The sequence below is a fragment of the Aythya ferina genome, assembly GCF_964211825.1.
Source record: "Aythya ferina genome assembly, chromosome: 5".
NCBI classification, from domain to species: Eukaryota; Metazoa; Chordata; class Aves; order Anseriformes; family Anatidae; genus Aythya; species Aythya ferina.
This window is the reverse complement of record NC_140301.1, coordinates 3,624,126-3,650,586: the sequence shown is the minus strand read 5'-3', so window position 1 is coordinate 3,650,586 and position 26,461 is coordinate 3,624,126. Positions and strand designations below refer to the sequence as shown.

The 26,461-nt window shown below is 44.2% G+C and overlaps 1 protein-coding gene across 6 annotated transcripts in view; it reads right to left on the bottom strand.

The window, feature by feature from the left end:
- LMO1 (LIM domain only 1) overlaps positions 1–20,795 on the bottom strand; it is a 56,984-nt gene extending 36,189 nt beyond the window's left edge. The window contains exons 1-2 of one of the 6 annotated variants that reach the window (XM_084521661.1): positions 20,357–20,375; positions 16,648–16,749 (exon numbers count right to left, since the gene is read on the bottom strand). In XM_084521661.1, coding sequence (XP_084377787.1) covers positions 16,648–16,672 — 25 coding nt within the window. In that variant the 5' untranslated portion in view covers positions 16,673–16,749; positions 20,357–20,375. Of the gene's footprint in view, positions 1–3,853; positions 3,879–16,647; positions 17,176–17,519; positions 17,583–17,694; positions 17,932–20,356 lie in introns of those variants that run through there. The other 5 variants (XM_084521659.1, XM_084521660.1, XM_084521662.1 and 2 more) reach the window with 5 other exon arrangements.
- Between the last annotated feature and the right edge of the window lie 5,666 nt (positions 20,796–26,461).

Below are 26,461 nucleotides of genomic sequence, written 5' to 3'. Positions count from 1 at the left end.
ACAACAACCCATGCCTTCAGGCCACAGCCTCCATGCCACCCACCTCCCACAGGAGGGACACCGGGGTGGAAGGTGGCAGGTGCCTGCAAGCACCCTGCTGCCAGCCAGAAGCAGCCCTTTTGAGCCCTTCCTGTGCACGGCTGTGGCACATGGAGGAGCAACGCTATGCTCAGCACCTCACATTCCTCTCTTCAAATCCTGTTCCTATGGGATACCTTCTGCAAAACCAACCAAAAGCACTCAGGACCCAGGAGGAGACTAAATACTAGCTGATCAGTCATTACGTAAAATAAAGACGACATTTTTGACAAATCCTTGAGTAGTTTGGGTTATTTTTTCTAAGCACATTTTTAAGTGGCAGGTCCCACACAATTTCTATGTACCTCTGGTTAGTTCTTCTGGCTTACAGACAGTAAGACCTGAAACTCAGAAAAGTAAATGGTACATCCCCCTGCTTCCAGCCCTTCTCCTCTTCCCCTGTAAGGCAACTTCACATTATCTCCTCCCATACACACACAAGACCTAGTTTATTTAAGCATTTCTAAAGATACTTGTGTTTTATTTCATCTCCTTGCTAATATATTTAAAACATTGCTGTCAGCCAGTCTTTGTTCACACTTTGTTCCCAAGTTGTTTATCTCAGTTTTAGAGGAAAAACACTTTGTTGTAATACATACTACCCAGTAAAATATAAATCCATCAATGAGGAAGGTGAAGATGACATATATTAAATTGCATATATGATACAGAAAGCCTTAGCCAGATTAGCATTTGACACAGTGTAACACAAAATCTTACTCTCAAAATAAACCAGAGACAGACTGGCAGCCAGCACCCATGCTGATCTGCCCTTGGGTATGGTACTGAAACAAGAATCACACAACTTACACATTATTTACAATTTGGCATTTTCATGTGTTCAGGCTTGATTTCACCCCACTCCAGAGTACCAAAAAGGTGCTATTTTGAGGAGTTTGCTTAGTTTTCATTGCCCTTCTCAACCTTTTTTTTTTTTTTCCCCTCAGATGCTTAATTCAAAAATTTAACTTGGTGATTATCTCTTGCTATTCTGTGTGCATACACTGCCTTACATAGCACAGCACCAAATAAATATATAAACACAAACAGCATCAAGACTTTTTGTTTGTTTGTTTGTTTTTAAGTTTCCCGTATATGATATCTTAGTAATTTCTTCCAGGACATAGAAAACATCTCCAATATTCATTTCACAGGAATTCTGTCATTCAGCATCCCGAGGATGTGCAAGACCTCTCCTTCACTAGGCAGGCATCCCTGCTTAACTCAAGGGTAAACACCTAAGTGGAAGGAGCTCTCAGAGAGCTTACAGGGAAATGCTGAGTAAACACAGCCCTGCTATCAATGCTGCTCCTTTAATGACGAACTCACTCGGATGCTCAAGTTGCCTCAAGCGCTTGATCATGATATGCAGCACAAGTTCAAAATCAACAACTCCTCATGGATTCTCGTACAACTTCAAACAGTAATGTGCACTTAACTGGCTTGTTTTATAGATCTTGCTTTGATAAGCAAAATTTTAACTGGATTAATACCATTTTAAGAGTATTAATTTAATTGAAACAAAATGAGACTTGTCACACTGTTCACAGCTGGTAGTGCAGAACAACTCACATGACTGTGTTGTAGCAGGAAGCATCATAATAATGTTCACAACTAGCTTGCTCTTTAGATCTAATGGAAACTTAAGCCAAGAACAAGAGATATTTGTTTTCTTTGATTAAGAATCAGCAACGAGTCCTCTTCAGAGAGTCAGTGTTATAAGTTTATGAGTTAAACGAGAACAACATACACTAAGAAAAGCTGAGTGAAGGTCAGGATTTGGCAGTGGTTTTGTTGAGCTCAATTTTATCTAGGTCCTTGGTGGGGGCAGAACAAGTCATCATTTGGGACTTAAACATAGAGACCTTGCTCAGTGATCAGGAAGGAGCCAACCATCGCAAGCAGGAAGATGACAGAAAGGGAAGAAGCAAAAGCTGTGTATCCATCAAGTAGCAGGAGGGCTACTGCAACACGTCCACAGCTTCTCAGTTCAGTGCACTGTTTCATTTGATAAAACGGTTATAATGACAAAGAAGTCAAAGTGCGGGGCATAAGAGGCAATCAGAGCTTTGTTTACCATACAGAAAATGGACTCATTTGTGTAGAGTGGAACATGCCACAGCTAAACTGCAGAGACCACGGGGCAGCAGTTCCTCCAGCCTGAGAGAGAAGGCAGGGAAGGAGGGACGAGACCATCAGTCTCTGGTATCATTTTTCAAGTCTTGCAGACAGAAAACTGTCTAACTTCATGGTTGGTCACCTACAGGAGACATCAAAATTGTTCTCTTTTCCTGCACCTTGGCTGGTGCACAGTAGTTATTGCCTTCAGCCTGCTCAGGATCCTGCCGGGGCACATTTTTCTTCTGAGAGTGACCACTGGCAAATTGCAACTCTGGACATCAGCGCAGCCACCACACCAGAGCTCTGCACAGTAACTGCCCGCAGGGAACACAGAAATTGTGCTGGGCACAATTGAAGCTGAGCAGTACATTACTACAGCGTGGCCCCTCTGCTTGCTCTGAGCCTGTCAGCATTTCCAGCAGCTCTTCCTCTAGGACTTACTACAACAGTTGTAAGACAAAGAAAAAAAAAAAAAGAAAAAAAGAAAGAACAAAAAACAAAACAAAACAAAACACACAGCAAGGTTTTATGTAAGCCTAAGACCTCAATCTACAGGTATGTCACCCCCACCCCAAGACAACACTCAGAAGAATCCCCAAGAAATTGCCCTCAGAAATCTGAGCTCTTTAACATAGATACACCAAACCCTTGAGACTGTTCGCTTTTGGGAAACACTGGTGCATTTATGAAACCCCAGCAAGGGTGTAGGTGCTGTGACTATCACCAAAAATGGTGTTAGCTTTCCAGACATCACAGGAAGCAAAAAAATCAGGAATCCCCATGCTTGCTTTGAAGCTACAAGATGCTCACTGACTTGCACCAGCTGGCCCCTACCTCCTGGCCAAAGGTTTAATGCCAGTGGGGCCTCTTTCCTAGTTGCTCCATCAGCCAGAGGCAGCTGCTAGCTTGGTGGAGAGGCTGGCAGGCAGAAGCAGGTCCTCAGGAGCACACCTCATCTTAGTTCAGCTCATTTTCTTCCCAGGAGGTGCTCACCAGAAGCAGCACTGCCAGCTTTGGTTCACGCATTGACAGCACAAGGACACCAGTTTTCAGCCTGGCACATCTTTATTGCAGGGGGTTGCATTCAGCAGGGCCGTTTTAAAAGCTACTCTAAGGCTAACAACTGGAAATGTGGCACTGCAAACCCCGCTGTCTTGTGCAAGTCAGCAGTCTGTTTCCCACATTAATGCACAATGCCTCTGAGCACTGATGCTCACATGAAACCAGGTTAAAAATCTTAGCACAACTACCAATTCCAGAAAGGGGGGCAGTGATAATGCAGCACCGAACTCATTTCACTGGGTCTGAGTTTTTTCCCCCATTCAAAAGAGCACTCTGCTGCTGTTTCCACTATGAGCAATTCCACCTCATTAAGGTCAAGCCTACAGGGTGGAGCGTGCATGGGGGAAGAGAAGAAGAAACGATTATACAAAACCTGGGAGCTGCACTTGGCGAAGAACAGCTGCACCAGCCGGTATCCTGAGTAAGTTACCATGAGAATTATGTTTCCTTCCCACCCTCCCCTAAGTATTTAATTCAGGGCAGAAGGTGTAGAATACGCTCACCTTTGAGCTCCCATGTCACAAGCAACCATATTCATTCAGCTCTCCTCTTTAACTAAACGGAGTTCACACATGCTACAGTATAAAGTTACCTCTTGCCATTTGAAAGCAGTCCAATCAATGCTATACATAGAGAGAGGCATTTGAATCAGCCTTAACTTAATTCTTCGGAGTCGAAACTGTGACAGCATGCTGACCCTTTCAAGTCAACTGGGAGCAGGCAATCTTTGCAGAAGATCCTCAGGCCTTTAATCAGATTCTCAGTGGGTTTTAAAGAGATACTACAGCATCAGTTTGTAAACATCTCTCTAGTGAAAATAAAGATTACTTCTGACCTAGCCAATTACTCAGTCCCAGAAGATATATCCTACAGTTATAATTGAATGAACCATAGGGAAAGAAAATATATTTTAGGTAGGGGGTAGTAAACCCAAATCCCAACTTAGGATGCAGACAGCACTGTATCCTGTGGAAAGATCAGGTAGAGGGAGAAATGTTTATAAAATCCTCTATTAAATCATCCAGTCCTTTCTCCTACCAGGGCAAGATTGCTTTCTGGAGCACAGAGCCCTACTAAGATGAGTGCAAATTATCAGCTGAAGTTCTTCCTGAAAAGCAGGTGTGATGGGAAAAGACCAAAGCACTGTTTGGAGGAGACCCATAGTATCAGATGCTGGTTTGCGACATCACAGAGAATTAGGGGAGAGATGTCAGCTCCCGAGAGGACAAGTGTACTGTAATCTGAGTCTGCAGCGAGAAACATTGGAGAAAGAAAGCAGAGAGGCTTGTGCCGTGCCCTGAGACTGTCAGAGACATTAAACGGTCTCGTTGCATTGCGTTAAAACTGCATTTTAGCATTCGGAGCCATCGCACTCCATTGCAGTGAGGTATAATTACCGATTTAAAAAAAAATCAAGTTATTTATTCTGGATATTACAGGCTAACACGTAACAGACATCACCCCATGGGCTCTAAAGGCTCCAAGGGCAATTACAGCCTCACAGGTCAAGACCTATTTGAAGGTTTTAAAGTTTGTGGATCACTGCTCTCAAACCGAGCAGCACGGGCAACACCTGCACACACACCTGCATGCAGAAAAGCCAAGGGAGACTTCTGGGACAGCGGCTGCTTACGGATTTTGACACTTGGATCAAACCAAATCAGATCATTGTCAGGAAACTCAGGACCTGCAGACACAGCTTTTGCCATTCATGTCTAGGAGTTCATCCAGAAGCATATGCTTTTTCTTTAATTGGTGAAAGGAGCATGGAGGAAGAGAACATCACTCCACTCTCCCTGCTCCCCCAGTGGGGCCCCCCTTTTATTTCACTTCCATGGAGATCCCAGCCCAGCCAAGTGACGGGTTTATAAAATTTTAATAGGAAAGAAAAAGGTATCCTCAGGCAGGATCTTACGTGCAGACTTTCACCATAAATGAATGTTCATGAAAATACGGGTTTTATATGGAAACACTGACAGAGCTTCATATGCTGTGACATAAATGTCTCTGCAAGGACTGACAACCAAGGAGTAGCGAGTCCCACCTTCTGCAGCCAGAGGCTATCATACCATCTCATTCTCTAACCCAAACAATTCAGCTTCGTGCCTCCACTGTTCTCTGGGGAAGGCTGATCTAAAGACCACACTCTTCAGAAGCCCAGATGCTTTCACACTTCTGACCTGGATATATTCCTGGTCATTTACAACCACTTACTGTAATGACAATTTTTGGGGGGCGGAAAAGCTCTTTTCCTTTCCTCTTTGATGTTTCCTCTCCCAGTGTCCTCATACAGGGCACACAAGGTCAAGCACAGAGCCCTCTCTCTTCAGGAGCATCCCCTGAATTTCCACTTGGACTTACTGTCCTCAAGTGATCTGTGGCACACCCACCACAGACAAGGTGCCTCCCTCCAGCATTAGCAGACATACATGTAGCTATCAGCAATTTATAGTTCAATTCATGCTGGGATTGTGTCTCCTTTTTTCCACAGCTGTCCCATACATCAGTTCTTTTAAGGTCAACCACGACCACACATTCACACCACCCTTCTTCCCCTCTTCCTCTGCCATTTCCAACTGATGGTAACTCCTGCTTGTAGCTGGTCCAATGATCCCAGCAGAGATCAGCTGGGGCTTCTGGAGTCCTTTTCTTACTCTTGTGAGCTTCTCATAGGAATGAAACCAAAGGGCAACAAGAGACGACTTCAGCCCCACTCTCATCAGTTACCCTTTGGTGACATTTTCATAAGAACAGGAAATTTGTACTTAGTGCTCACAAAGCAGCTTGCCCACCCTCTGGACTAAAAGGCACGCTGAACAACTGTTTGAAAGCAGAATGCATGGCTTTGGATCTATGCTACCACTTGTTAAAACAGCAATACTTGAGGCTCATTTCTCCTTGTCTCCCAGGTTCAGAAGAGAAGCAATTTTTTTTTTTTTTTTTTTGTGAATGAGAAATATAAAAACAAAAAAAGAACCTGATGACACCAAGTTGCATCATGTTCAGGCTGTTGTTCCTTAAAGCAGCTGCAATTCAAGAGCAGCTCTCCACAGCTAAGGTATAACAGTCCTGTACAGAGCTAAAGTGGTTTGCTATTTTTTGTCCATCATTGCATATGTACGTACACATCTGTGAATCAAAGTTTTTCTTGCACAAAACTTGATGCTTTGTAACTGCATGAGGAAGACAGGCAACCAGGAATGGTACCTGCATGCTGGAGGAGAACAGTGGTTCCCTTGAGTGCTTTGTAGCCCTCGGGTGGCCAAGGGCCAGCTCCACCACAAACTCCACTTGATCTCTTCACAATTTAATTGTCATTCTCTTTAGCGTACGCACGCAAGGGGCAGATTAAAAAAAAAGACATGATGTGCAGGGTGGAAGCACCATTACACAATATTAAAATGTCAGAGGTTTAAGCTCTATGTTGGTGTAGTCATAAGTTACCAACAACCACTGATGGCAGACATAAAGCTTCCCTTAAATTATTAAGCATAAAACAGCAGACTGTAATATTTTGCTAAACCAAAGTACAGACACAGACAAAGATGTCATTTCAATATTTGAAACCAGCAAGTTTAATTTAAAATAAGAGCAAACCAATAAGCTCAGAAAATAGCAATGTGTGAGAGGAAAATTACACTGCTAGAGAAAAAAGTGGAAGGACTTAAGAAATTTATAAAAGTAATCTCCAAGTGGAAATTAGAAATCAACCCCTAGAAACAGAATAACACAAAAGAAATATTACTGTCCACTTTCTAAATCAATATAACACTGCTACACGACAGAATTACCATGGTAACTCAAGTAAAAAGAATAAAGCAATTCTTATTATTTCAAAATAAAATCACAGCCTGAAGCCCAGCTTTTATTACAACTGCTGATAGATCGCTGGCTTGTATTTATCTGAAATATTGCTTTTCAATCAGCTATTTTATGAATGTACAAATTTCACCAAGCAGCCCACTTAGACTGAATGCTTAAAAACCCCCAAAAAGACTAGTCAATGAATTGATTATACATACATGTGGTTTTTAAGGGAGCCTTATTATATGTGTAGTGTGTTTAATTTATTTTATCCAAATTAAAGAGAGATAAGGGAACGAGAGAAAGTTAAAGCCTTGTTTAGTCTGACCTCTCTACATTCCAACTTCGCTTCCCTGCAAAAAACAATAATAAGAAAGAACAAAGAGGAACAACAGCCTACCCTAAAACCTCCAGCCCCTGCACAAGGACAGGGAGTGCATGTGCATCGGGGGGTGCGGACAAACACATGCACCAGAAGAGACACATCTGCTCTCTCCTGATCAAAGCAAGAGAGAAAACACTGTCTAAATACAAAGTTACTCAAGGACGTTTGGACTTGCCCTGCTGGGTACTTTAGGCAAATTGTTGTTTGTACAGCTTGGGAAGCACAGGGTGCACAGGATACTTTGTGCTGAAGCTGCTAACAGCAGGGCTTGGTCAAGTTCCCCCATGCCTCCACTGCTGGTGCCACCTTTTAAACACGGGGCAGAGCTGCATGCCGCCTTGGAGCACTACCTCAAGAAGTGCCTGCAGACTGTCAGGACACCTTACAGCCCGCTCTTACCTCGTTTTCCTGTCCAGGTCCAGAGCTGGACACCACAGGAGAAGGAGTTTTAGATACCCCCCTCCTCCTGTACTGGGCAGTGCAGCGAGGGCCATGCAGAACAAACCTGGGACAACCTGCACAGAAACCCAGGTGCTCGCTGGGCACATCCTGCTGATACCCAGGCCCTAATAGCAGGGGATGCCAACGCAGGGTGCACAAAATGCTTAGTGCTGGCAGAACGCTCTGAGGATTAAAAGCGGCAGTGATATGCCAAATAGCATAGCTGGAAGTAAAGACAAATGCTGCAACAAGAGCAATAAGCCACCTGCCAGCTGTCTTTTATATTAAAATATTTCAGTGTTCTTAGAGCTGCTTAATTTCCCATTTTGCTCAAAGTCCAGAGGAACTTTGTGGGTTGCTAGCTTTGCCATGCAGCAGTGACATAGCTCATTATTTTTAAAATAGATTTAGAAGCTGTGATCACATTCAGCTCAAACTAAAAGTATGTGCTGTCTGTTAGTGTAATGTGGTCCTTTGCTGTCTACTGCAAATGGGCTTTAAAAGCAACGGTGGAAACAATGTGTGCTTAATCTGAACGTGGACTGCAGAGAGGTCACACACTCAAATATCCTGTTTTATGTGGTATCTGGTTGTGTTTTAAAACACTCTTTCTAGAGACTTCAAGCCAGCTGAGGTCACAAACAATCATATACAGATTAGAAAAGGGAAGGAGCTTGGGGGAGCGAAGGGGAGCCTTGTCTGACACTGAAATAGGACACTCTAAATTGCACTTAGTATTTCTTTAAAAGAAAAATGGCTAAAGTAGTAAGCTTCAGAGAAGCAGTAAATACAGGGGTGGTTAAAGAGTTTTTATTCAAATAAAGTCTTGCCCCAGGAGAGGGAAGGAGAATCTTGAAATATGGAGATAGGATTTTACATGTGCTAAAAGCATCAGTGTGACACTTTTTGGAAAAAAAAGGGGAGGGGGGGAGAAATACCTTCGTTGTTATACATGACAAAATAGCAACTAAATGTTTGCTTTGATCCCAGCGCATAAAGGGTGAAGCTTTTAGGCAAGGAGCGGCAGGTGATCTCAGCTCTTCTGCAAGTCCTAATGCTCCTAAAAGCCACTCTTCCAGTTTCTGTAATTGGGCATCAGTAGTTAATGTAGTATTGACTGCATTACATGCTCCTGTGCATCCTCTCACTAATGCCAATTGCATCACCTTGTACATTTACCATATTGCTTAGCCAATAGCTGTTAAAAGCAATCCAAATCATGAATCATATAGGAAACTTTTAGCAAGACACGACATCCAAAGGAGACAATTTACAGTTGAGTTAATCTGGGTACATTAGCGAGACATGGATTCAGGAAGACAGACCAATTTATGTTACTTTAGTTTTACCCTTTATTGCTTTGTATAGGCAAATGAATGGAAGGGCATGGAGTAAAAACAGATATAAAGGAGTCCTTTTCAAAACAGATCTCCATTCTGTGCAGACAGGTCAAAGGGTTTGAGACTGATGCTTGGTTCAGGCTTTCATAACCATAACAGGGTACTTACAGAAATCATTTTCCACAAAGGAGTATAAAGATAAATATATAATGGATTCTGAATAATGTTCAATACCCACCCCCACTACAAGTACATTAGGCAGAAACCAAGTTGCTCAACATTACCCAAGGCAGAGCCTATCCACAAGTCGCCTGCCATCGAGAGTGCCAGGAGGCGGCTTCACACAACATCCTCTGCTCACGAGCTCCTTCAGGTGGGAACCCAAGGCAGGAGCTACTCTGCAAAACACACCAAGGCTCACCAATTCCAGCAAGTCCTCCACCCACAGATCTCTACTGTGTCACTTGTCCTTATACAGAAAGTAACACCTTCCTCTGCTACTTTACTTGAAGGGATCATATCCTTTAGAGAAGTATACCCATCTCTCTGGAACAGCAGGAAATGACACAAGCATTACAGGGATATCGGTTAACCCACATCAGCTGCAAGGTAGAGCCAACCAGGAAACAAATTAGCAGCAAGTGTCCTCTGCAGAAGTACATTTTGCAGAACAATTTCACACTGGTTGCTTAACCAAAAGATGCATAGCAAATTGACATAGCACCTTTCTGCTCTTCTGAGCGAGCCCAGCAGCGCCAGGAAAAGAGAGGAGATGAGGAGAAAAGGGACACTTGGGAAGTGAGCTGCTGCTGTCTCCTCTCTTTCGAGTAGTGAGCAATTTGCATTATTTTTAGAGTCAGAGGAAAAAAAAAAGAGGTAAAGAAAATTTAGGGGAAGCAATGGCACATCAGCCAAGAACTTTACAAAAGAGAAACGGAATTGCATCCTTTAATATTGGATTCCAAAGTACTGGGAACTCTGCTGTTCTACGTCTGTTTTGAAAAAGATCATGATTCTCCTTTGAAAAGCTTCCAGAACTCCCTTCGAAAGAGTTGCACATGCAGGGAAAATGCCAAAACAAAACATTTTCACTAGCTGATCAATTTAAACAGCTGTGGTAAAGCTGCAGCCACTGGCACCATCATTAACAATTTAAAGCATGGCTGCTTTTGTCTTCCTTCCCAGTTACATTCTCATTATGCCTTCTTATTTATTAGAAACACAGTCCTCCGGAATACATTTCTATATCTCAGATCCATAATAAACCGAGTAGGAACATCCCTGGCTTCCACTCAAATGGATGTTTACATTGGCGAGAGGGTTAATTGTTTAATTCTGGTCCAAGTTCTCAGCAGTTCAATCATGAATATGCAACAATCAACCACTTTTTCTTTAAGAAAAGCCAGAACTGTCAAAATCAATAGTTTAAAAAGAAGGCAAATATTACTTTCACTGCCCAAGTCACCCTTTCAGAGTTTGATTAGCATGCAAGGAACTCTGAACACTGGAGAAAAGAACTCAGAAACGTTCAATGAAATTTAAAAACCCTCCACATTTGGACAACAGCCTCCATTATCTGCTTTGATGTGCGATGTATGAAGAAACTAGCTTGCAAGAACATTCACCGGAAAGGAGAGCTGAGCATCTGTTTGCACAGATAGCACCCAACATCGCTCTTGAAAAACTTAGACTCGGGAGTCATCCTGTTGGAGAACAGAGAAAACACACGCACACACACTTACACACTGAGAATTAAAAAACAGTAGCTGCTGCAAATTGTTCTCAGACCATCTATAGGTTTAATTATGTTAATCTAGTAGGGAACAACTTTCATTTTACGTCGCCCCTCCCTCCACCCCCAAGTCTTCAGTGAATAGGCTCTACATTCACTGAATAAATCATTCCCTGGCAACAGTTACGCACATTATTGAAGTTGGGGGCAGTGATTTCTATACAGTTTAAAACAATGTCTATGTATTCTAAATGATGACAGTTCTGTCCAATTCTAAAAAGATATAGACCCATTAGAGTTTTATAGTTCAGCATTTAGCAGCATCTGCAGTGCCTTTTTTATTCTTACACCGCAGTGCTTAATGCTTGATGCCATTATTCTGATTTTGAATTGATTTCAAGTAAAATACCTTATTTGCCATAAACTTTCATATTCTTTACTGAAGTAAGACTCCTCGCAGATGCAGTTCGTCATAATGCTAGAAGAACAGTTTGCCTTTAGCAGGGACATAATAGTTCATGCTAATGACAGCGAAGCAAAACTTTGAGCAGCAAGCACATTTACAGATAGAATAAAACTATCTCCAAACACAAAGCCTGAAAACCTTAAGAACGCCTCCAAATGAAATCAATTAATCCTCCAACCATGATAAATTTCTTAACCATTTAAGAAACGTATTTCAGACTCTGCTGTGACCCTTCATCACCAGACCTAATGGATTACTTTATTAATAATGCACTGCTCTTAAAAGGAATTTTTCCGAAGATTCTACCATAAGAGAGTATTTTCAGAATGGCTATGACAAACAGGCTGACATGTTCACGTTGTATCTATTAAAGATAATAAAATTTAACACTAACTCCAAAGAAGACAAATTATGTTCTGCTGCCAGGGTATCAAGCATCCTTTCTACTATATTAAACCAAAATTATAATGCTACTAATTTCCAAGAACCAGTTTCTTCTTTTGCCATATTATCCAGGCTGAAAAACATTCATATGCTGTTTTAACACTTGTTATGCCAACCAGATGACTAGCACATCTCACTGGCATCTGGGAATGAAGAATGATGACACCCTATAAAGATGCCTACCCAGATCTTTCAGCTATCTCATCTGAGAAAATACTAAAAATATTTGATTGCCTGTCAGGAATATACCTACACAATGCAGTTTGCTCATGTTAGGAATGCTAGCACCTTTCACCCATCTTCTTCTCATAGAAAAAGAGTAACTAGTTTTCATTAAATAGAGATCTAGGTTTTCAGTGCTCCAACTACAGTACTTTTCATTTCTTGAAAAGGTTTAAGCAATTACTTTACTATCTCACAGTTGTCTCATGCCTTGGTATTTGCCATTTCCATGTGCATGGGACACCTGAGGGAAACCTACCTTGACTAACTCCAGCTCTGTACTTGTCAGCTTTGGAGAAACATTCCAAATTATTATTATTTTTTTCGGTCCTTTCTGGCAACTGAGTCTCACATGGTTTATTCCTCTGCCAAGTGTGCTCTGATCTTATTCGGATTCCTGCTTCTACAACCTTCTCTTGCCTCTTGGTAAACATATTAATCCACTGTGGTACATCTGAATCACAAAACAACAGTCACAAACTAAGGACAGACCGAGCCCTGTGAAATGACACCAAGACCATGGTGTGTCAAGATCAAACCCTCAACAAACCAACAGGTAACCCAGCTAAGTAGGGAAACACAGGGTCTTTGATGACATTTATCAAACATTCTTTGAATAAGATGATATTTGGGAAGATGTTAAGTGTTTCTTTTTTTAAATGGGAAGCTAGGTAATGCTGGACCAAGGAGAAGATGGTAGGTAGATGGGAACATGACAGAAAAGAAAAAAGAAGGAAAAGAAAGAGGCAGTTTCAGGAGTACTAGACAATACAAAAAAAAATCCATGTCATGTGAGTGGAAAAAAGCCACCCTGCCATTTCCTCTCCTCTTTCTTTACACAATTCTTCAGTAGGTTCATCGGAGAAAGGTACCTTAAAAAGAAAACTCAGAGGTACCAGCATCATGGAGAAGAACACTTCTTCCTACATGATACTATATTTCATTAGGCTTGTGGGCAACCTGTACGTGCTTTATTTTTGTGTATATACTTCTGTTGATAAAAATCATTAGATTGTCAAGACTTATCTTGCTGGAGGTATGTAACTCTCCAGATCCACCTACCAGGTGTAGGTACCCCCAAGCTGGCAGCAGACACTCATCCATGAAATCCACCCACAGCTCTGCTGCCCTGGCTAGGGTGCTGTGGCACCGTTCTTTTAACCGCACTTGTGGCCTGCCATTATACAATCAATTTCACTGCTTTTCTAATTCCAAATGCTGCTTTTCTTTCCTCCTGTGCAGGGTGAGATGGGCTCTTACACAACAGGGAACCCAACTGCTGCCACTAATCCAGTTTCAAATTACCTAATATTCATTGCCCTAAATACCTCCCATCAACCTAAGGCCCATTCTCCAACCCCAACACACACAACTACTGGGTGTCTATATTCTTCATTTCATTTTAAAAAATAATTTAAAAAAATCCATAGCTTCTTTATCTTTTTTACTTTATTTTTAAATTGAAATAAGGCTTGTGTACCGGCACACTTTTAACACAGTCCTCCCATGTTATTTACTTGGCCTACTCTTGCGATCTATTTAATCAGAGTTCTGCTTTAAAACACAAAGGATCCATGATTTGGGGTGCTGCTGCCTGTGCAAACACTGGGACAAATATGCAGCTGATCAGGGCTTTTACAAGTGCACGTACACTCAATAATTTGGTTCGAGGATATGATGTCTAGTTAACACAGTACAAGTTAGCTAAAAGGAAACTTTCGCCCTCCCCACACACAACAAAGAACCGTGATTTCTATTAGTGCGTTTCATACCATACATGCTGATTACTAGGCTGTGCTTCATTGTTAGCAGAGATTACAGCTGGGATAAGCTGCAGCTTTTTCCTAATTGCTATTATGATGACTGAATTTTTGTTTTGTGTCAAGCATTATTCACACATTATACTCAAAAATTTGATCCCTCCATGATGCATTATTGATTCCATGCAGGCAATCACACTGCCGCCAATGTGAAGAATTAATTTGGGCTATTCTACTTGATTTGCATTGCTCCATCATAGCAGAACATAATTCTATAGGGAAACACAAATTGAAAAGGAAGATTTAACAAAATATGTAAAATGCTGCTGTTCTTTAGAAGAGATGAGTCCTGAAAGGGACAAAAAAAAAAAAAAAAAAAAAAAAAAAAAAAAAAAAACACCCAAAGCCCAGCACAACACGTGTGGTCCAGTAAGAAATAAGGTCAGCCAGCCAAATTCATCTTAGTCAGAGGAAGGTTACAAGAGTAGCCTTATGCCTCTAATAAAGTAAACTAGCTTGCTTCAACTTATATTGCCAAAGAAAACAACTGAACACCTCTGAGAGCAACACTGCTTCAAAGCCTTTGAAACCCTGTTAGCTTCATTTGTTTTCCCAGCATAAGCAATACTCAACCACTTAGCGTGTCTTTTATCCACAGTCCAGTCAACTGCAAAGCTGAACTAGAAGATGTGTAACAGATGCTTCACATTTTTTTTTTATTTTTTTTTTAAATGGGTTCTACTCTATTAACAAAGAAACTTAAGGGATCTCAACAGAAATCGAGATGGGGAATTTGTTCTATTTTTTCGACCTGAAGATTACCTCACAGATTTAGGATGCCAACTTCATTAGCGCAGAACCAATGCAGAAGTGCAGGAAAACTTACGCAGGGGTGCTGTGACTTCACATTGCTCTACACTTAGTCAAAATTTGACTGGAATCTGTATAAGAGAGCATCCCAACAATGATGCATTTCTCCTTGGGATCAGATTTTAAAGGTGCAACATCTCTGTGAAAAGTCCATTCACATTTTTTCATTGTCCCAAACACTTCACACCAGAATGAAACAAAAACTCATGTTCCATCCCAGAAACTAGACCCAAATTCTTTTCACATTAGTACACTAGATTATTTTAGAAATCAAAGGTGTCATGAGATAAAAGACCTCAAAACACTAGATGCAAAGCATAATATAGCAATCCCCTTGATTTTGGTGGGAGGCAAGGAAGGAAGAGAGGAGAGGAACTTCAGTACAAGACCCTCTGGTTAAAAGTAAGCGTATATCTGCTATTTCCAATAGTCAAGCCTTCTTTTCTGATTATCCCCCAGTACAGCTTTACTTTGGTTTTTAAAATACCAGAAGACAGTTACAGGCTTGGGAACAAAAATCATTTTGCTGCAACTTATTAACATAGGGCAGCTTTCAGTACCGTTCATAATGCCCAATTAGCACACAGAAAAGCAAGTGACTTTGAATTACAAGTTTTCTTTTTCCTCACGTACTTTTAAAAGTAATGTACATATTCAAGTAAAATCAATCCTACTGTCAAAATGGCCCATTTCCATTTTGTCCAAGCACATTGGATCCCTGCGAATAGTTGTTTCTATCTGCAGCCTTGGAAGTATTCAGTAATTTCTTATACTTCCAATAGCAACTGTTAATAACTTAAAAAAAAAATAAAAATAAGATCATAGAATCCAGTGACACACCTCTTACACAGCACTTCAGCCACCTATAAAGGTGAAATGAAGCAATGAGGTAGTAGCTACAAGTGTGCGCTAGGCGCTCAGATGTAGCTCTCTCTTTCGCTACACACGGCGCCAAGGTGGAGGTCTTTGGTAAGAGGCAGTGCCATTGACTGAAGTCCATCTGGACGAGTGCAGAAGATTTCCACTCTGCCCCTATTTTAATCTTTTCTCTCAGGGTACAAGCTATGAGGGGAGTCCTGAGCCACAAAGCAGCCCTCATGAAAGACCTCATTAAGAAGTTGTGATTAGACTTACCGCATCCATCCTAGAAACTACTCGTGACCTAATGGTTCGGTTGCACGCCCTGGTAGGCAACATGCACAAGACAGCACCAGGTTGTTCTAACTCATCGCTAACACCATCTACTGTTCTTTACACCACTTTCTTTACCCTTAGTCATCCTCAACAAGGACTAGTTGACTTTAAAAAATAACTACATGGGAAGTCCTAAAATAAGTTCTATTTCAGCTTCACTCATTAAATTACCTCCCAGGTGAACCTCCACTTCTGCCATTGAGAGAAGGGAGTACACTCAGAATAAGCTAGCGCTCTTTTTGCCAGAGCAGCTTATTAGCTTATTGTCATTATGTTTATGGCTACGAAGGAAAGCTGCGAGAAATAGATATTAAAGGCGTGCATTAAAGAGACCCACATGACATGCAATGGGAAGGAAGCATCTCAAAATTAGATTTACAATAAAAGCTGTTAAAATAAATGGGCTAAAATGGGTATATGAGAGTAAGTTGTAGAACGAAAAATATAAACAGATATAAGAAACCAAAATCAAGCTGGTTTCGCTCTCTCCTTCAGCAAACAGAGCCTGGGGTAAAGCCTTCTGGACTGGTTCGATCATGCCAGAGAAGAGATTAAAAAAAAATAAATTAAGAGCAAGCATGCTTTTCTCAACACAAGGGAAAATATCAGAGCTGAACACAGAGCACTCCGACACGCACAGCGCGCATCTGTTTCCGAACTATTTATTTACCCATTCGCAGCACACAGAAGCCACCAAGCACAGGCTTGCACAATCTCAGCCCACCTACCGTCCTCCTTGTCCAGCACCATCATCTCGGCAGCCAGGAAGGGTCCGGGGACAGATGCTTCTTCTCCGGCAGCCTCCGCTCAGGGGAGGAGAGAACAAGTCTCTGGGAACACAAATGAGCTACGGTACAGCTGATCGTCCTTTAGCAGCAAGTGAGCTCTAATTACCCAGTTGTCCAGCTTTTAACCTAGATTGCACTCAGTTAGAATTACACTCAGAAATAAAGCACTTCGCAGGTACAAAAGTAGGTGAGACCGCTTTTGTGCCGCAGAATCGCGAGGAACTAAAACTGCAATTTAGGAAGAGGGGGGGGGATCGGAGCCGTCTCCTCGCCTCTCGCCGTCTAAACGGCTCAATTTACGCAGCATAATCTATTTCCACGTTAATTGCCTTTGATAGCTCGCAGCCCCGGCTGGCGCGGCTCCCCAGCCTCCAGCCTGCCCGAGCTTTTCCCCCCAGCTTCTCTCGGACCCCACGCGGGGAAGGAGGCTCGGGGGGGGACGCAGCAAGGCGAACCCGCACCCGCCGGCCGCTGCCTCCGCCTCCCGGCCCCCGAGCCCCGCCGCAGCTCGCCCGGCTCGGCTCGGCACGGCTCGGCTCGGCAGCACCACCTGCCGCCCGCCCGGCCCCGGCCAGCCCCAGCGGGGGGCCGCCGGCAAACTTCGGGGCGCGGGGGGCCACCCGCAGCCACCGCCACGGCCCCGGGGCTACGACCCCTGTCGCGACACGCGGCGGTGCCGACAGCCCGGCTCGGCTCGGCCCCGCTTCCCAGCGGAGCGCCCACCCCGGGACGCGCCGTGGGGGCCGCGCCGTGCGCCCCAAGCGGCGCAGCTCCGAGCTGGGACCGTGCGGCCGCTCCCTCTGCCCCCTCACCCGAGGAAACGCTCCTTTCCTGCCTCCCCGTCGCAGCCGATACAAAGCCTGATAGCGGGCTCCGGCTGTATGTCCCTAATGCCGGGTTTTAATTAGATTCCTTCTCCCCAGCTGAAGTGGCTTTTCCTTCCCCCTTCATTCAGGAGGCTTAATCCCAGCAGTCCTCGAAACGTACCTGATGTTAAACCTGTCGTGTTACGCGGAACCGCTCTCAGCCAGCACTCGGAACAACTCCTGCTCCCCGCTGATGCTAGTTTGCAAGTGTTCAATAAGTATTTTAGCGTGAGCGCAGCCACCCCAAGTAATCACTTCAAGTAGTATCACCACCCGAAAAGGAGAAGGACCTCACCCAAAGGTTAAAGTCTAAGAGTTAAAAGCATCAGTGCAAAAACTAAGGAGAACGCAGGCTCCTCTCCACGTGAAGCATTTTAATACCTCTAATATACTACTGGCCTCCCTTAGAAAACGATGACTTCAGAAGTGTTTCGTCATTCTGTTTGCATACTTTTCAATCCCATCGCCTTCAAAACGGGCAAACTTACCCCCAAATATATGGTACATTTAAACTATCTGGTAACTGCAAGAAAGGCAGATTTTTGATAAAGTTAGCCACCGCCTACTGCAGGCTTAACGCACTTATAAGAACCAATATACATGTTATTTCTTCGCTGCTTCATAATGCCACAGAAGCTGGATCACCCCCTCTTCAAATGGGTATTTTTAAGCGCTTTATCTGCTTACTCATTTCACACACCAACAATAAAAAAAGTTTTCTAACCCCCAACACATTTGTACAGCAATTAAAGTCAACTACAATTAACACAATCTGTCAGAATTAATCACGATACCTCATGTCAGTTTACTTTTTTAAGCAGAAATCTGGGCTTTGCAATCAAAACATTTATGTATTTGAGAAATATCTTAACTCATTATCCTGAAATTCATAAATGCGCTGCGCAGTGCGTAGGTTGGCTTGCCCACAGCAAAGCCGGCAGTGATTTACACAGGAGAGCTGACTAAAACGCAAGCCTTGGGGAAGTTTTTCCCTCTCTACTTTCCTCTTTTTTCCTCCACCTCTCTCCTCACAGCCTGTAATGTTCATTTTGGGACGGTATTTGCCAAACTTCCACTGTAAAGCTGTATTTTCTAATACCAAGCCACGCCGCATCCATCAAGTTACATTATGTCACTTCGAACACACGAAAAGATGTTACCTCCTGACATAACTTGACATGATGCCATAACACATCAAGTCAAAAACATTATTATTGCTGTTATTTTTTCAGTCTGCCCTCTTCATCATCAATGATATCTGTAAAGGCCACAGCAAAGTGTTACAGCATCTCTATTACTTCTCTTGGCACCGAGGTGCGCGTTTGCCAAGGAAGGTTTCCACTCACGAAGCCGTATAGCGGTTACTAGGGCCCATGGGTGACATGGGTGTCGCACTAGGGCCAGCACGGCCCCAGAAGCACTGCTACAACCCAGCCCCAGAGCCTGGCCAAGCGGGCAGCTGCCTTCGAGGCCATGGCATGGCTTGCCAAGCAGCCCAAGGAGCACGTTGCAACCTCTACCTGCAAGGCAGTGAGCGTCCTCCTTGCGATGCGCCAGGATGGCTGGGGGTAGAAAGTGTCTCTGATATTCTGCCTTCTCCATGGTGTAACAGCTATGAACACCCTCAGTGCTGGAGGAGACCTCAAAAGAAACCCCAACAACAACAACAAAAAAAAAAACCACAGCAAACTCTCTTAAAATCAAGGGGAGAATCGGATACTCGCCACAACGTCATGATTTTTAGATGGTGGAGAGCAGGCTGGTCTCTGACAAAAAAAAAAAAAATAGAGCCAGTTATAGGAGGAAAACAGACCCACTTGTATTAACAAGCTCATTCAACCTTGATTTTAAAAGGAATTGGGTTTAGTTAGCAAAAGCTTCCATTTCAGTCCATTTGCAACCTACGCAGGTCCAGCATCCCCTTTTAACATTCACAGATGAGCAGGCAAGCGGAGCCCCTTTGAATCAGGCAGCTAGAAACGTATAAAGGTAAAGTAAGCTCTTCATAAAAAGAGTTTCTTCTCGCAATCTCACCTCCTGTCCCCAATTTCTCCAGCGCACTTTTAGAAGGGAGCATGACTTCCCCTCGAGCGTAACTGCTCCCCCCAGCACAGGTTCCCAGGCAGTCCCGCGGTGTGTCACCCCCAGCTCCCCTCCCCTCTCTCCCCAGGGGTTTGCTCCCTGCTTCGCTCCTTTTCCGAGCGCACCCCGCACCGCCTCCCCCTTTAGCCCTACCACCGCCCCACCGTCCCCTCGTACACAGCCGCTCCTGGGGCTCCTGGAAGGGGCCGCCGAGCACTGCTTGGACAACCAGCGGCTCCGCTCTCGGTCGCCAATGCCACCAGCCCCGAGCCCCTCGTGTGTGATGAGCACGCCTGTGGTGCTCAGCGGAGCCCCGGCCCCTGCTAAGAGGCCGCTCCGTGGCCCACGGCTCCTCCAGCCCCCCCGGGACCGCGCAGCCCCCCCGGCCGCCGGATCGGGGCAGGTGCAGGCTGGCGAGCGGGCTCTGCCGGCAAGCGGCCGGGACTGGGGCACCCCCGGGTTCATGCTGCTCAAAGGCATTCGCGGAGACGCCGAGAGCCCGTCCAACAGCCCAGCCAAGCCCGCATCGCGCCGGTTCGGAGGGGAGGATGAGGATGGGGACCGGGACCGGGAGCGGGGCAAGCAGCGCAGGGAGCGCCTCCCGCCCCCCAGGTCCCGAGCCGGACCCCCCGAAGTTAGCGGGCGGCCACACACCACACGGGGGGCCGCGGGGCTCCCCCCGCCTGCCACCAGCCACCTACCGTCCTCCTTGTCCAGCACCATCGTCCCGGGCGCCGGGGGCGGCCGCCGCCGCTCGGGCTCGCTGCGGGGCGGCTCCGGGAAGGCTGCCGGGAGCCTTAGGGCCGGCGGAGCGCCGGGCTGCTGCTACGGCCGCCTCGGCCCCGGCCCCGACCCCAGCCCCGGGCGCCAGCCCAGGTGCGGGAGCGGCGCGGGGGTGGGTGCCGGGGGTGCCGCCGGCCCCGGTCTCTGCCACCCGCTGGGGCAGGGACGGTCCCGGCGCGGTGGCGTGCGGCGGATCGCGACCTTCCCCCCCCCCCGCCTCAACCTCGCTGGCGCTCCTGCGAGAGCTTTCCCGGCGTCTAAAGTGCTTTTCTCTTGATTTCGCTCTAAATCTAAAATTATATTCAAAGGAAGGGGGGCGGGAGGGAGGAAAGCCGCGAACCTATCACCGAAAGCAAAGGCACTTGCCGCCTGCCTCTCTCGCTCGCTCGCTCTCTCTCTCTCAATTTATGTGCTTTGCACTCTCTCCTGCTGCTGAATAAATGCACACATTTCCCAGGGACCCTCAGATTCCCCTGTTAATTAAATCAATTCATTATGCTCAGATCTGATTAGCAGCCCCTTCCCCCCCTCTTTGAATCAATTATTCAATACACAAACATAATTGCCTGTGCCAGAGGTGTCTAAGTATTAGCTTATTTAACTCCAAGGACACTAATTACCCCTAGGGCAAGGGAACTTTTCTCATTAATTCTGACAAAACACAAAAGCACAGTTAAAGTGTGTGTGTATATACGTGTGAGAGAGAGAAAATGGGGGAGCGCACAGCCGAGGAAGGGAGGCATTACTCTAACACACGTGTTACTGTATAACTAAGCTCAATTTTCTGTCTACCTTTTGCATTAGGTTATTCCCCACAACTCCCCTTCGCTGAGCTCCCCCCAAGCCTTCTTCCCCCTTTCTTTTTTTTTTTTTTTTTTTTTTTTTTTAAGCAAGGAACAGATCTGCATTGCAATGGTGGCGGTTGTGGAATGAAAGTGCTTGCAATCAAACACGAAAAGCAAAAAGTATACAGGACCGATGGGGAGCAAAGCAGGATTTGCAAATAGTTTTGTTTATCAAAGCAGAAAACTGTGTGGCAGACAATCTTCTATACTTTAAAAACCCGTGAAAGAAATAGCCCTCTGAAGCAGCCGGTAAGATGATACATAATCTAGTATGTACTGGGAACAGTTCTGAATTGTTTACCATTTGAATTAATGTCAGTGCCCACTATTAATGTACTTGCTTCCTACATTTACCATAATGGGCTTGATTTCCATTAGCTGAAGCTGCAACGCTAAAAAGAGCCCAGGCAAGACTGATGCAAACTGAGATCGACCATCATTGTAGCATCTGAGACGCACGACTTCTGGCTTGCCTGTTACCCAAATTTTACCTCTGCGTGAACCTCCTTTAAATAAGAAAAAAAAAATATTAAAAAAAGGAAAGAAAATGGAGTTGTAATTGATTCCCCCAAATTAGGTTTTTACTTTCTAAAGACCTGTATTGTTCATGTCCTCAATGTGCACAGAAGTATTGAAGATTTTCTTTTTGTTTCCTTAGGCAATGCATGAGCTGATCCATTAATCCATTTGGCTTTATATATCAGGAAACTAATATTAGCTCAGCTCATCTATTAGGTTTTATTTAGGCCCCCCCATGTTGCCTTTAGTTATACTTTTGTTCAGACCGGTTCTCCTTGAGGTGAAACAGACAATTTTTGGTTGATATCAGGGCAGAAAATGGTGCGAGTCACCTCATGGGAGCCATCCCCTGCCCAGTTCCCCATCATCACATTCCCCCATGTCAGGAAAGCCATGAGAAAACTTGCTCGGTTGGCAACACGACCTGCTGGCCTTGGCACACACCTTGTCCACACCACTAAAAGCCAAGCAGGGGAGGCTGGGGGAGCCAACACAAAGACCTCCTCTTCTCCCCCACCAAAAAAACACTGCCAAGCCTGCTTGGCAACAAATGTACTGAGTTACATTCATTTGCAAGCATAAATATGTTTGGGAACATAAAGTTGTGTTTCATTAGTGCACTATAAATTGTATGTACACGTGTAAGGATAAAAATGCCTTCAACTTTGTAACACAACAAACCCTGTTAATTCTCTGGTCATTAATTTCCAGTGTACGGCACACACTGCACCCACAGGAACTTGGCCTGTCTAACTCGATGAAGCTTTTTTTGCCTCCTGAAAGAACCCAGCAGCACTTGAAAAATACTTGAAAAATGCCCTGGAGAGCATCGTGCATTGACACCTTCCTGAATGTAGTCTCGGTCCTCGAGCCTATCCCTTTTCTCACCATGGCCAGGGAGAGTTTTGGGTGCAGAGCCAGAATCTCAGGGTCTTAGCATGCAACCGCTAAGGCTCGTTCTGAGTTTGCTACAGGGGTGATGCAGTTTCCTCTAAACACAGACTTACTGAGTAGCAGGCATTTGTCTGCATGCACTGAAGCTCAAGGTCACTGTTGGGATGCCAAGGGTGAAACAGGAAGAAACTGAAGAAACAGATGTTGACTTTGGTACCATTCTTAAGAAGTGTTGTTCACACTTGAGTTGAGAGAGATGTGGTCACTGGAGATGAAAGAGGTGGAGGGAAAAAGCAAGAGGCAAATTTGCACATGTGCATGCGCATGAGGGAGCGTGACACAAGGGGAGAAAAATAATGCAGAAATCCACAAAACCTAAAACGTCCAATTCCCAAACAAGCGTTCTGCAGTTTGCTGTAATCCTGCTGTTACAGTTACATGGATGTGGGGGTTTACAGCCTTAATAAGGTCAAGCCCAGTGTAAAGGTCCCACTTTAGGTAAATGACTTTTACAGTGTGGAGAAGCATTGTTCTGCATGGTTTTCAATTATATCTGTTCAGCGAGTCATTTCAGAGAAGCGAGCAAGTCTGAGTAATTTCTGAACCTCCTTCACCCAGCAGAATGTAAATGCCACACAAAGAATTTTACCACACGTGTTTGCTGGTACCCTGGCACTACAGAGGAGCAGCAAGTTCACTCCTTCCTAAAGCACACACACATGCAACGGTGCCATGAGGAGCAAGGCTGGCACAGCCCTGACAGAGGCCAGCGCTGGAACTGGGAACAAGCCTCGGTCCCGAGCCCCCAGCCTCTACACCAGAGTGCTCAAGCAGCTCACTGTCAGCAGAGGAGCAGCCAACGCAGTGCCAGTTTATCATTAACATTCCCCGTTGTTCGCTCCTTTACAGTGCCTTACACATGCTCTGCTTAAGCAACATTGAGAAGTCATCGTGCTCAATACTGCAGAAACTACAGATAAAAGAGACCAGCTGTGCTCCACCCAGGAAAGCCTCTGGTCTAATACTAACTCCTGCTACTCCTGGTGCAGGAGGGAAGGGTCGCAGGAATAAAAGCACCTGTGTGCTGCAGCAAGGAACAGGACTCAGACCTCTGGCTCTTCCTTCACTAGCTGCTCTTACTTTTCTTTTGCTAGTCTTGAGCACAAGCAAGACAAATTGAAGTTTCTTAAGAACAACGTGAGGTTCTTATTAAATTGCAAAGGAAGCCTGCAGTATACTTAAGTCAAGCCTTTAGCAGACCCGTGAGGTTTCATATTATCCTATGCTTGAATGAGGCAGATGACTGGAGCAAAAACCAGCTAATGACATAAAAGCATTCTTCTACTTTCAGTCTCTCTTAATTAAGGAGTTGGTTAATGTTTCAGTGTTGGGAATTATAAAGCTTCATCAGGGAGGGTTTTTTTTTTTTTATCTTTCAGCTGACAGGAGAAAGAAAAATCAAAAACAAAAAAAAGAAAAGAGGAGGTGATTAAGTCATGCACCAGCCAGAACTCAACACTGAAGGCAGGATCAGGCCATAGCAAAGACCACTGCCATGTATGGTGAATTTAGCAGCTATTTCTAAAGTCAGATTTATGAGCAGATGAGAGTTTTGTCCGCCAGTTTAGACACAAGGGTTTTATTTCTTGAAATCACCCAAATAACCAAGACAATTTGCACAGCTCTATACTAAATTAGCTACAAAAGATCTCCCCTTTATGTTACTACCCATTTCAAAACCACTTGCACCTAGTTTGATAGTGTCAGAAGAGACTGACCACAGGCTTGACCTTATACTGCAATTCAACAATCCTGTGAAGGAGGAAAATCACAAGTGCTCTGAAAAGTTATGTTCACGGAGAACATGGGCTGCAGTTCAAAAGACCACTTAAATATAAACCTGAGATCTACAGACCTCAGTTATATCTAAACTCCTGCTTGATCTACTTAACATCTCCACATATACATTGTAAAAATAAGACTCAATTTTGTTACTGTTTTGCATGAAATTAATGTTAAATATTTTTTTTTTTTTGTAAATACAGGCTATTTAAAAGAAAATAGTTTGTTCAAAATACAGCAATTCCTTTGACAGAGTAAAAATGGCAAAGCTTCAAAAATGCTACCTCTAGAGAATGAGCTCTCTACCACTGTGATATAAGGCTGACACTTTAAGCCATTAGGCTTTACAACCTGTAGAGATCTTCTAGACAAATTTACAGCTAATAAATTACTTATTCAGAAGTTTTGCTTCTGCTCTCTGTAGCACAAAGTTAAGAAGAAAAATATTTTTTTTTCAAAAATAAAAGACCACCTAAATCCTTGGTCTGCTTCTTGGTTTATGGAAGTTTACCATGCAAAACCTGCTTCCCCAGCACAGCTTGGTTGCAATGAACTCCACAAAGTTTCTTTCTACAGAAGAAACTGTCATCAGAAAGGTTTCTTGAGTATTAAATATTGGAGGATCAGGTTGGGTGTTGCATTTTGCAGATCCATTGGTGTTTCCTCAGTACCCATAGGGTTTGTGGAGAAGGACAAGCCTATGAGCCAGGTGAATGGCTTTAGAAGAGGCCCAAATTATGAGCTAGGACCGGCTGGCTCCAGGAAAAGCACTCTTAGAGGAGACTCATCTTTTCCATGAGAAGCCTCCGTTGTCCTCCTAGTTCTTGAAACTTTCCCATGCTCAAGAGAGACGTGTTCTTCTGTCTGCATGGTGAATCAGTTTTTGATGGTGATGTAAAATTTCAATTCATACTCAAGCAGGAGTTCAGTATTGTACCTTTAGCCCATCCTCTCTGAGCAGCTCCACACATGGAATTTGACTCTGCCACCTCTTCACACAGTAGTCTCTGAGCAGTTTCCAGAGTCTTTAACATACATGGAAAGAGATCCTAAAAAAAAAAAAAAAAAAAAACAAACACACACACCAAAAAAAAAAAACACCTGCCAAACCTTACCTGTGTATTACAGTGATGGTGCTTGTATAATGTCTCTCACTTTCATTGGGACTGATAATCTTAACTGAAGAATGTGGTTCTCTACTTTAAAGTTCATTGCTACTGCAATATTTTCTTGTATATAGCCCTGTCTTTTACTCCTCACCTCAGAGGGTGTGGTAGGTACACCTGAAAGACAAATCCAGTATGCACACATTTGCCTCAGTTGTTTTATGGAGGAATCCAGTGAGACAGCATCTGGTTCTGGAGTGACACATGGAGCTCACGGGCTTGTTGCCACATCCACTGTTGTGATCAGAGCTTATTGCTCCCAGCCTGATGTCAAGCAGAGACTAATCAAATGTGAGATGGGTGAACAGAGGCAGAGCCATGGAGCTGGCTGCTTCCGAATCTGTTGCTTTTGGTTCTTCCTTATACTGCAGCAGCACGCGAGGTTCCAGTTACTGATACATTTTTTTCCTCATTGACTTGCTACTGAAGATACTAGGCAAAATTAACACAGTAGTCAGAGGTGGAAAGCCATTAACTGAAAAGATATAATGCAAGATATAACGCAATGTCAGGCTTATGTTGCTTTGTGGTGACAATATTCTAAGACGCTGCCAATGTCCCCCACGTTCTGTGACTCCTGTGTCTACTTGGCATGGTGACATTTACCAGATCTTCATAACGTCATTCCAACAACATATCAATTAAAAAAGGTTGATTCCATAGGAAAACAGTTACTTGCTCAGTAGCGGTAGGTGCACACAAAGGACACCGCATGACTGTTGAACACTCAGCCGAGGAATTCCAGCTATTCCCATAT